This window comes from Rhinoderma darwinii, chromosome 4 (genome assembly GCF_050947455.1).
Source record: "Rhinoderma darwinii isolate aRhiDar2 chromosome 4, aRhiDar2.hap1, whole genome shotgun sequence".
Lineage (NCBI taxonomy): Eukaryota > Metazoa > Chordata > Amphibia > Anura > Rhinodermatidae > Rhinoderma > Rhinoderma darwinii.
Window position 1 is genome coordinate 358,815,166 of NC_134690.1, and position 12,464 is coordinate 358,827,629.

At 42.1% G+C, this 12,464-nt stretch overlaps 1 protein-coding gene across 2 annotated transcripts in view; it reads right to left on the reverse strand.

Moving 5' to 3' along the window:
* The window catches only part of USP34 (ubiquitin specific peptidase 34), a 133,917-nt gene that overhangs the window by 76,855 nt on the left and 44,598 nt on the right, over positions 1-12,464 (reverse strand). The window contains exons 14-23 of one of the 2 annotated variants that reach the window (XM_075863007.1): positions 11,635-11,914; positions 11,295-11,535; positions 9,582-9,796; positions 9,235-9,350; positions 9,022-9,149; positions 7,299-7,388; positions 5,376-5,471; positions 2,383-2,465; positions 1,977-2,131; positions 1,317-1,430 (exon numbers count right to left, since the gene is read on the reverse strand). In XM_075863007.1, the coding sequence (XP_075719122.1) occupies positions 1,317-1,430; positions 1,977-2,131; positions 2,383-2,465; positions 5,376-5,471; positions 7,299-7,388; positions 9,022-9,149; positions 9,235-9,350; positions 9,582-9,796; positions 11,295-11,535; positions 11,635-11,914 (1,518 nt within the window). Of the gene's footprint in view, positions 1-1,316; positions 1,431-1,976; positions 2,132-2,382; positions 2,466-5,375; positions 5,472-7,298; positions 7,389-9,021; positions 9,150-9,234; positions 9,351-9,581; positions 9,797-11,294; positions 11,915-12,464 lie in introns of both variants that reach the window. The other variant, XM_075863006.1, reaches the window with a different exon arrangement.

Here is a 12,464-nt window from a genome sequence, read left to right on the forward strand (position 1 = left end):
AGCTGTGCAGTTACTGGAAAGGTCTAGTAGCATCAATAGGTCAGCTGCTGTGGTAGGCCATACAAGATCACAGACAAGAGTGCAAAATGCGGGAGAATAGCTCGTAAAACGGTCCTTGGTTGCAACAATTACTAGTAAATCCCAAACAGATTCTAGAAGGCACACAAGCTCAGGAACTGTTCATCAGGGGGCTTCATGGATTGGCACTTCTTTTTTTAAATCAGATATTTTTTATTGAAGTTTCAAATTTAGACAATGCAAAACAGAGCAATGGATTGGCACTTCTTAGCTAAGTAGCAGCACAAAAGATAGGGGGTTTGTAAGCTTTTGTTTAAAGAAAAAAAAAAAAAAAACTCGACTAGCCGCACGAGGTTCCAAATCTTTGAGATGATGTGAAGCATTGAGAATATCTGTTTTACATCCCAATGTACATGTACTTCATGGTGATCGCGCCGGCATAGCACCGCGGGAGCCCAAATGTGAGAAGTCAGGCTCTCGCTGCAACAGCTGGGATTGGAGAGACATCCAATCCTAGCCTTTTAAGCCCTGAAATGTCGCAGTCAATAGCCATCTACCGCGGCATTTAAGTGGTTTGACAGAGGGCGGGGGGGCTCCCTCTGTCGCCCATTGGTGGCCCACGAATATGATCACCGGTTGCCAATGGGTTGCAATGGCACCCACGGACCTAACAGAGGCCCCCAGGCCTAACAGGACTGTATGCCTCTTAGGTTGTGCAAGAGGTACATCCTAATAGACTGCCTGTCTGTTTTACACTGACAGGCAGGAACGCTTTGGTAAACTCAGTATACCAAAGCATTATATCCACAATCAGAAGATTGCTTTGTGAAGATCCCTAGTTGGACTAAAAAAAATAAAAATAAAAATTATTAATTAAATACAGTAAGAAAGTTCATGCATTAAAGAAAAAAAAAAAAGATTTATTTTTTTCCCCCTAAAAAGCGTAACATTTTTTTTTTTAAGAAAAATACACAGATCTAGTATTGCCGCAATTGTAACGACCCAAACATTAAAGTGAACACATTATTTCAACCACATTGTGAAAACCGTACCAAAAAAACAAAAACTGCAAAACACTACGGCGGAATTGCAAAAAACAAGCCATCAGATAGCCATGTTGATGAAAAAAAAAAAAGCTATGGAATGCGACGATTAAAAAAATGAAAAAGAATGCTGGTCATTAAGGAGTTACTGACTACAGTTTAAGCGCATATTAAAATTTTTGGGTGCACACATACTTCTGGTCATGTAGTCTAAAGCATTAGGATTATAAATGATACTTTTCTTCTATTACTTACCTCTGTATTTGAGCCACCATCATAGGCACTAGTTGCTAATCGGGCAAGATTGCACAGGTACTGGAACAGGTTAAGACCAGTCATGCTGATTGTTTCAGGTTTCAGCTGTGGCATCTACATATAAAAATATATTATATATTTGATATGTATATAAACATTAATATACCTATATGTATCATTTAACTCCTTAGGGTTCAACGTGAGATGTGGCTAAGGTCCTGTTCAAATCAGCGTTGGCTTTCCGTCTGAGGTTTTAGTCGTGGAACCCTTCAACTGAAAGGCAAACGGAAACCTTAGCTTCCGTTTGCATCACCGTTGATATCAATGGTGACGGAAACCTTGCTAATGGTTTCCGTTTGTCACCATTCCAACAGGTTTCAGTTTTTTTGACCGAATCAATAGCAGTCGACTGCGCTATTGATTACGTCGAAAAAACGGAAACCAGCGGTAATGGTGACAAAAGGAAACCATTGGCAATGTTTCCGTCACCATTGATATCAATGGTGATGCAAACGGAAGCCAAGGTTTCCGTTTTACTTAGCGTTGAGGGGTTCAACCGACGGAAACCTCCGACGGAACCCCTCAACGGAACACCGACGCTGATGTGAACAGGCACCGAGGCACGTATATTAATTAGAAAAAATAAAGAAATTCAATTACCTTTTCTAAGAAGAGATGCTTGTAAGTCTCCATTCCCATGGCATGCTGATCTTTGCTGCGCACCTGATTTAAGAACCAATGTAAAGCATCATCATAGCACTCTACATCTTCAACCAGGCAGTGCCACAGGATGTCCACTTGCTCTAAACTTAGTCCTGTCAAATATTAAATGAGAAATACTGAAAGACTTTCCAAGTTAGGGTCATCTATTCATTTTGGATAACTTTTGCTTATTGGCAGTGCGTAACAATACACAAAATGAATTGTTAAACGTTATAGCAGAGGAGACATTCGCTGAATAAAACATCATGCAATACAAACCAGTTCCCTAGTCTATAGCACATGAAAAGTACCAGAATAGCATACATACTACTAATTAGCATAAAACATTACGTTGAATACTTACTGAAATGATCTGGTGATCCTAATGTTGAGAACACACATGTTAAAAACTGAAGACGGACCTGGACCTCTGCACTGTGGCTGTACCTGTGAATGAAAAAGAGGAAACTAGTGATACATTGGAAACAGAAACATAGCTATTCCGCAAGACAAATTGGCAAACCACGTAGTATTGTTCAGTCTATGGAAGATGTTCGTAAATTGGAAGCTGCTTTTGACGCACTGAGTGTTTGGGCATCCACTTGGCAAATGAGGGTTAACGTAGATAAATGTAAAGTTATGCACCTGGTTACGAACAACCTGCATGTATCATATGTCCTAGGGGGAGCTACACTGGGAGAGTCACTTGTTGAGAAGGATCTGGGTGTTTTTGTAGATCATAAACTAAATCACAGCCTGCAATGTCAATCAGCTGCTTCAAAGGCCAGCAGGATATTGTCGTGTATTAAAGGAGGCATGAACTCACGGGACAGGGATGTAATATTACCACTTTACAAAGCATTAGTGAGGCCTCATCTAGAATATGCAGTTCAGTTCTGGGCTCCAGTTCATAGAAAGGATGCCCTGGAGTTGAAAAAAATACAAAGAAGAGCAACGAAGCTAATAGAATCTAAGTTATGAGGAAAGATTAAAAGAATTAAACCTATTTAACCTTGAAAAGAGACGACTAAGGGAGGACATGATTAACTTATAGTGGTTTCAGCATGAACGCCGACATAGGTATGCATAAACTTGTCTCCCCTACCCCTACCTAGTGGTGTTAGAGACGTGACAGACTCCCTTTAGAAACTATAGTGATATGTGCAAAATCCTGTGCAGATTAAAGTCTTAATATAGAAGGGTCAGAGCTTTGTTTTTCTGACAGAGCTCCAAATGCCCTGCATAAATATACATTTAAAGGAAAACATGCTGTATATTTGAGGGAATCAATTGGAAGGTTTTGAACAATGGGAGAGAAGTGGAGTGCGATATAATATCCAGTTATACCAGGACTCGAGCCTGAAGTCCTTTCAACAATTACAAAATCAAATTCCTTTAAGCTGCGTCATGCAACAAACGCACAATCTAGATCGACGTCTCTAGAGCTACATAGGGCTGTTATACTTAATCTTCTGGAGTGCACAGGCTTCAAAAAGTGGATTACTTCCATTTTACATGCACAGGTATTGGGAAAATTGAGAAATGACTCCTCGAATGTATACAAGCAAAATGAGAAGTAGATGTTGGCATGCTTTCGACTGAAGTTTGGAAAGAGATCTTAGTGGAGACTCTTACAAATCATGGGGCTGTGTCCAGATGACAGGTGTCCCAAATGCCCTGAGGAACGTGCTGATCTACTGCACATGTTCAGGACATTCCCTACTTTGCAGCGGTTCTGGTGGGTAGGAGTTTCATTTTCTATCTATGACCTTACCCAGGACTCTGTTAGAGTATTAGGCCTGATTTACACGAGCGTGTGCGTTTTGCGCGCGCAAAAAATGCTGCGTTTTGCGCGCGCAAAAGGCACTTGGCAGCTCCGTGTGTCATCCGTGTATGATGCGCGGCTGCGTGATTTTCGCGCAGCCGCCATCATAGAGATGAGGCTAGTCGACGGCCGTCACTGTCCAAGGTGCTGAAAGAGCTAACTGATCGGCAGTAACTCTTTCAGCACCCTCGACAGTGAATGCCGAACACAATATACACCAACCTGTGAATAAAAAAAAGACTTTCATACTTACCAAGAACTTCCTGCTTCCCCCAGTCCGGGCTCCCGGCCGTTGCCTTGGTGACGCGTCCCACTCTTGTCATCCGGCCCCACCTCCCAGGATGACGCCGCAGTCCATGAGACCGCTGCAGCCTGTGATTGGCTGCAGCCTGTGCTTGGCCTGTGATTGGCTGCAGCTGTCACTTGGACTTAACTGTCATCACGGGAGGTCGGACCGGAGTTATCGGTAAGTCAGAACGTCTTTTTTTTTTTTTACAGGTTCATGGATTTTCGGAGCGGAAGTCACTGTCCATGGTGCTGAACCAGTTTAACGCTTTCAGCACCGTGGACAGTGACTGTCTCCTGACGTCGCGTACCCGAACATTTTTTACCGGTTTCGGTCAAAACGAGTTTGGCCGAACCCGGTGAAGTTCGGTGCGCTCATCTCGAATTTGACACTCCGTTTGGATGTTTGTAAACAGAAAAGCACGTGGTGCTTTTCTGTTTACATTCAGGAGTTTGACAGCTCTTGCGCGAATCACGCAGTTCGCATGGAAGCGCTTCCGTGCGGCATGCGTGGTTTTCACGCACCCATTGACTTCAATGGGTGCGTGAGTGCGCGAAAAACGCACGATTATAGAACATGTCGTGAGTTTTTTTTCTGCGCACACGCGCTGAGCGCAATTCACGCATCGTCTAAACTGCCCCATTGACTAATATAGGTGCGTACGACATGCGTGCAAAGCACGCGCGTCGCACGCGCGTATATTACGTTCGTGTAAATGAGGCCTTAGGGTATGTGGAAGATCGGTCTTTTATAAATTGGCTACACAAAAAAAATTCTCTGAGATATACAAAATAGATCACCATGTTATACATCTTCAACGGGGAACATTTAAATAATTAAATGGACAGTGGGCTCCACTGTTGCCTGCTCCCGGACTACCTTCTTCAGATCTGGTAGGAGATGTCACACTGCTTTCTCAATCCGCAGTACAATAAACGGAGGCGTTACTTTCCGAGAAGGGAATTTGGCGCATGAGATTCCGGCTGTGTGCAGCCACCATTAGAGGGAGCACGTGAGCTTACGGTATACTGTATTATTATGGAGTTTAATGTATAGCATTTTGCAGTAAGCTCCTCCCATTCTACATGACTACACTTGCATGGGGGCATAAGATTTTTAGTAATGATACTGCTACAAAAAAAGCATGTTAATCACTCAGCAGTGAAAAATTAACCTGCAATATGCATCAGACTGAATATTCTCATAGATCTGATCACCTCCACACACATTTGATCCACAAACTTACAAAACATGCTTGTGCCTCCCATCTCGAATAGACTGGATGTAGTGCACCAAATTGTCAAAGAACAACTTCATCATGTTTAATTCCTTCTCTGCCCACCTGCAAAATAAAAAAAAAAGTAAAATAAGTTAAAGAAAAAATAACCCCCAATTTTATTGTAGAGTCTGAAAAACAACGGCAAGAAGGCGCTACACTGATGAGTGTTTACATTCAGAGTGACACAGTGGCCTGCATTTGTTTGCCTTGTTAACCCTCGACAAAAGCGGTCTAGTGCGCTAGATGAGCTAATCATTAGTGATTTCACATGAGTTCTGTAGAAACTGGTGACCATGCACTGCCGCTCCTTCTGGAAACTTGAGTGCAGGTTCCGCAATTGGCAGGTGGGGAGATGGGGATTTGTTTACTAGATACAATCTGAAGACTGCAGTTTTACTTAGAGATATTTATTTAAATATAGTTTGCTTTAAATTAAAGGGGTTGTCCCGGTTTGGGGGCTGTTTTTTATACTGATGACCTTTCCACAGGATAGGTAATCAGTTGATGATCGGTGGGGGTCAGACACCCGGATCCCACACTGATGAGCTGTTCCGGCTGCCTCCAGTCACCACAAGCTATGCAGGGTCGGTGCTGGCCATTGTATAGCGGCCGTTCTGCAGTTGAAGTGAATAGGAGCAAAGCTATAATAAACCAGCATGGCCGCTATGCAGTGGTCAGAGCTTTCTGCTTCTGGCACTGACCCTGCATAGGGTCAGTGCCGGGTCTGGGTATCGGACCCCCACTGATCATATACTGATGACCTATCCTGTGGAAAGGTCATCAGTATAAAAAACAGCCCCCAACCTGGGGAAGGCCTTTAACTATCATCAAAGGGGTAATCCCACAATCCTACTCATGGCTCATTGTCCTCCACTGCTAAAATAAGAGTCAAATACAAATCAATTATCGAAAATGAATGCCGCTCCAGCTTTGACCCACCACAATACCCCACGCTAGCAGTTTGTATCTACCTGGTTGCCAAAAGATACGTCCTCCAGTAGTTCTGCACAGTCAGGATGAGCATGCCCAGTTTAGACTTACTATTCTTCAATAGCAGGTATCCTCCTCGCTCTGTGCAGTGAGACGGCGCATGCGCGGTTTCTCCATCCTCCCTGCACAGGGCGAGCACGCGCTCTCTGCACTAACTGCTTTCCCTATACAAGCAGCTCTTTGGCTTTCCATCGGTCTTGCTCGGCCACAGCCACAACACAGAAGAATATCCCACTAAACCACCAATGATAATACAGTAAATATGTTTTAGATGGGGCAGGAAGCCTGGAGACGACGCACGGTGCTATTGGGAAATGTAGTTTCCCACAAACAAACGGCAGGCACGTGGGCAGGACCACCCACTTTACACCGTGCACGAAGAAGAGCAGAGGAATGACTATATTGGAACGACATGGTAAGTTTCTGATGGCATAGTTGGGTATGTTTACCGATGTTAGTAGGGTACAGGGCTTTTGAAAAAAAAGGAAGCCACTGGGATTACCCCTTTAATAAAATTACATGTTTTTTTTTTAGAATTCAGTACAATTACATTGTCCGCAAGAGAATACTGGGCGTTCGACTTCTGTAAACCCTGACAATCAGTTGATATTGTAAGGGGAAGCTGCAGGAACATAGAACTGTAGTATTACATGTCGGTTATTCAAATGAATGAACGGCTGAGCATGGGGGGGGGGGGGACTGGGCCAAGTCCATCATAGCTAGAGTCGCTCTTTGTTTTTTGTGGTTTTGGCTTATAAAGAGGGACTCCCCCCTATCACGTCCATATGCTCTAATAGGGCATATGGACAGGAGTTGTCTTATTGAGATAACTCTCTTAAAGCTTAATCCACCTGCCAAGACAATGACAAGACAAACATCTCGGAAATGAATATAACGTACATTGTTATCCAGTGGGTATCATAACTGCTCCCAAACTGTTGAAAGGTACCAAACAACTTAGGCAGCAGTCGAAGAGAGACAACAACAGACCTGAAGATGAGAGAGCATAAAAAACATTAAAATAAAAGGTGCATTCACTAAATAATCTTGTACTGTAGACATGCCAAACTAATCTTCCATCAACTGGGGTGCTCCGGGAAAATACATGCCTATATACATAGTATGGGGTATACTTATAAAAACTAATACATTTGGTCTAGATAAGAACAAAGTGGCATGTAGCTTTATTTTTGGTGGTCAAAGAAATTGCAGACAAACGCCATTCATTTATTTAGGTAGTGGGCAACGATTGAGACATCAAAATACAGATCCACAGCCAACACCAGGTCAGACTGTCCATATTGTGGAAGGATTGTTCCAACAGGTTAAAATGTCAACGCCTGCAATTGCAACGTGAAACATTTGGTTCATTTTGTCACATTCCATTATAAATATTTTGCTGTATACTGTATCACAATCAAGATTCTGGTGCTGAAGCTCTAATATATCAAAACATGCGCAGGATCTGACTCTAGATAATAAGGAAGATTACAAGCAGTACTAATTTATTTAAAATTTCTCATGGATCTCTTCTGCCGATAATAAAGACTAAATGCTTTTACCTTATCCGGACTGTTGGATCTTGCGCTTCGTTGCCTATTTCATTTACGGTCTGTTCACACACACACAGTATTTTGATGTGGAAACTACGTTGGAATCACCGCCAAGAAACGCCCCAAATCAAACCTTCATTGATTTCAATGGGAGGTAGGGGAGTTTTATTTCCTGTGCGGCTTTTGGCCGCTCGTGGGAAGAAAAAGCAGCATGCTCTATGAGCGGTTTTCGCCTCTGCCCTCTCATAAAAATAAATGGGAGGTTGAAAAAAAAAAAAACGAAAAAAAAACACTATGGCACTCTTTTGGAGCATTTTGGGCCACGGGCAAAAAAAAGGCAAAGAAAAAAAAATTCCCCCAAAAACATCCTCAAAAAAACAAAGCGTCAGACAACGCTGGCAATTCAAAAATCAGCCTCAAAATTCCTGAAGGACTTGAGGCAGATTATTTCTGCTTGTCAAAAAAAGTGTGTGTGAACTAGGCCTTATATTGCACAAAATAAATCAACTAGATATATTTTGCTCTGATGGGCCTGTGTGAAGAATGTGTTCACATAGCCCTGTCATACTTATTTGCTAGTTTTGTAACTTGTACTCTCTATAGCTCTATGCCCTATACCTCAATTATTCATTTTTGTCATGTGCTGAGAATGGCACAAGCCCAAAACAATTTGCACCATTTTCACCAGCAGAGAGATCATGGCAGAAAGACATAAAAAGCAAACAAAAAAAAAACGCCCTTAGGCCAGAATCACACAATGTTTTAATGCCATTTTTGGCTCAGTATTTTTAGCCAAACACAGGAGTGGATACAAAAGATCAGAAATGCATCAGTCTTTTCTTTATACCGTCTCTTCCTCATCGACCCACTTCTGGCTTTGGCTCAAAACCGGAGCCAAAAACAGCATCAAAACTGCGTGTGTGTGATCCAGACCTTAAGCGTATTAATCAGGGACCAGTGGGCACAGGCATTTGAATTATGTTCATGGAAAAGGAAAGTACACAGCGGCTCCTATGGAAGTGCTGAAAATATGTAGAACAAATAATAAATCTAATCTGCTATTTCCTTACCTATTATTAGCAAGGTTTTCTAGGCAGCCCTCAATGAAGCGCATTCTAATTTGCCTGTCTGTAAACCAGCAAACTAAGGAGCAAAGAAGTTTTTCTGCTTCATTTATTAAGCCTTCAGACAGGTGAACCTGCACACAATGATATATATAAATCGTTACAGATAAAACTACAACAAAATCATAGAATATATATACACTACAAAGGTGAACTCACTGCATCCTCGTCCTGAACCAGGTCCCACAGAAGCGTATTGCCCTTCTTACATACGTTATCTAGATTGATGTCCACCACTGAATTGCTGTTGTACTGGTGTTTATGAACGGAAGGACCTGCAGAATACATATAAAAGAAAGTAGTAAGGAACCTCTAAGAAATCTGAAGAATGCAATGCTAGAATACACTGACAGTAACTCTTTTCCTTACAATTTCCAACTTTTTTTAAAATTTTACTTTTAGAATAACTAAATGAACAGACAACGTTTAAAGTAAGCATCGCCGTTGCAGAGTCTGTTACTTGTGCTAACAGTTCAAAGTGAATAGATTTTGAAAATTGGCCTTGCCTTGACTGAGGTGTTCATGGTAGATGGACGCCAGGTTGGGCAGGTGCTGCTGAAGATGAGAGGTCAGCTCTGCGTGGGAATTGATCTGCACAAGCTCTTCTTCACAGCCAGATTCTTCTCCATCAAAGTCAGCCATGTTCTTTTCAGACTTTGCACTTACTTGTGAACTGCTACAACTGACGTCATCTGCACTCAACATGTCGTCCACCAGATGCCTAAAATTGAACAATACAACACTTTAACGTGGACAATATTTAGTATGCCAATTATGAATTACAAGTCCATGACATTTCTACTTCAACATACTCTAGCCCATAATATAAACTTTAATACAGCTCCTACTTCAGTCAAGAATGTAAATGTAGAACCCAGGTCAGGTTTTCAGGCCTAGTTTGGGCCTTAAGGACGCAGCTGATGTTTTTTTTTTTTTTATCTACGCATTCCGATAGCCATAAATTCCTTACTTTCCCGCTGACGTACTGTAGTTGTACGAGGGATGGTTGTTTGCAGAATGAGTTGTATTTTTTTTATGGCACTACTTTGGGGTACATAGAGTGTAAAGAAAAATTAACTTTGGGATTTTTACGGTGTTCACAATGCGGTCTAAATGACATGTTAACTTTGTTCTGCGGGTGGTTAAGATTACAGGGGATACCAAATGTATGCAATTTTTTTTTATGTTTTACTTGTTTTGCACAATAAAAACCTTTTTGTTCTTAAAATAATTTGTTGGTGTCATTGCATTCCAAGACCTATATCAATTTTACGTTCCCGCTTTTTGAGTGCTTGTTTATTGTATGTACCATTTTGGGGTACATACAACTTTTTGATTACTTTTTATTATTATTTTTGGAAGCCGTGCTAAAACCAATAACCGCTATTCTGACTTTAGTTAGAAGTTTCTATTTTTACGTGGTCATTTACAGAGCGGGTCGTTACGAATGCGGCGATAATCATGTCCCTTTTCATTCTTAATAATAAATTATGTAAGGAATTAAAACAGATGGGATCGGAGTGGTTGCCGACCTGCACCTTAGTAGCATGGTGTGGTGCGGTGCGGTAACCACCTGCTCCCTACGCCATACCATTATGGTGCTGTGCCCGAAGGGGTTAAACATGAGTCGGGTAGTGTATTAAAAACAAAAAAGGGACTTTTACTTTTCAAGAAACCAAGAATATGGAAGCAGTCCAGCTATTTTTAAACCGCATAGCAATTTTAAGTTTACATTTAAAAGAAAAAAAAAAAAAAATCACCAATCTCTGGACCCCTAGGCTTTTGTTGAAAACCACTATCACTCCTGCAACTATTTTTTTTTTACACAGTACAAATAGGTTTTATCCACTCTTAAACGGTGTTCTCTTATTAGACATATGACATATCCACAGAATTTCTCCTTCATTGAAGTCTATAGGAGTTCCAGAAACCGCTGAGCAAGAAAATGAGTCAATGACTTCAATGTATCGTCACATTTTTGATGTCTATTGGCAATCTCTTACTCTTCTCATTAACCTCAGACTAACCTACGAAAAAACAGCTTACATATGTGTCGCAAAGATAGGTCTATAGATGCAGAATATACTGCTCCTGCTTTGTATAAAATAGTGGTGTAAAAAGGGCAGTCGGGATACAGACGATTTGACAGTGTTCTGTTTATCACAACAACTTGTATTACAATTACTTTTCACCAGTAACAAAATTGCATGGAAACCTACCCTTCGTGGTGGTGATGGTGATGATGGTGGTGGTGATGGTGGTGGTGATGATGTTGAGGGCCAATAAACCGTCTGCAGTTAAACAGCTCATTTCCAATGTTCTCTCCAAGGAAGTCTCCCGTTCGTGTGATGCAGGTATCGTGAGGACCTTGTATGTGGCCACCGCTCATCTCTCCGGTCATGTCATGTTCAGGCTCTTCTGCATGGGAGCAGGCATCCAAGATGCGAATGCGACTATCACCTGGTTGAACAGACTCGGAATTAAAAACCAGGTCCTTGCATGTCCCATTACTTGCTGTACCCATGTCCGTTGTGCCCTGGGGCTGCCCCAAACAAATACCCGCTTGAGATTCCAATTTTCTCTTCTGCAGGTCAACTATTCTGCTATTTTTTGGAGGGTTGTGGGAATGCTCTTCTTCCTCATCCTCTTCTTTTAAGGCTTCCATATCTGCTATATCCTCTGAGTGAACCTCACTGCCTGGACTTCCCGCAGACTGACTGGCATGACTGGAATTCACTTCATTGCTTGACCCATCACTGTGCCCACTGCTACTCCCAGGTCCACTGCTTGCATCCTCACCACTGTTTGCTGTCTCATCTGAGCTCCCTTGCATGGATTCCTGGTAATATAACAAAGGAGATTTGACTATGCAGTAAATGATCTAAGGCTGCTAACTATGCATACATCAATTACATCATTAGATAGCAACACAGATGAACAACACACCTTTAAGGGAACATATAATCTACTTGTAGATAAGACAATGAAAAATGGCATCAACACTAGAACATGTAATTGAAAAAAGGTCCATCAAGACTTAAAGGGGGTTTTCCGATAATAATTATTGATCACCTATCCACAGGATAGGTGATAAATATCTGATCGGTGGGGGTCAGACCGCTGGGACCCCCACCGTTTATGAGAACAGGCTTACCTTGGCGTTCCCGGCAGCCCCATAGGAATGGAGCAGTAGTGCGTATGCTGTGCCACTGCTTCATTCATTTCTATAGGACTGCCGAAGATGGCGCTTAGCAGTCCCATAGAAACGAACGGAGTGGTGGTCGATCATGCGCACTACGGCTCCATTCATGTAGGGCTCCCAGGGTTGGCAATGTAAGCCCGTTCTTGTGATTGGTGGGGATCCCAGCAGTTGGACCCCTACCGATAAG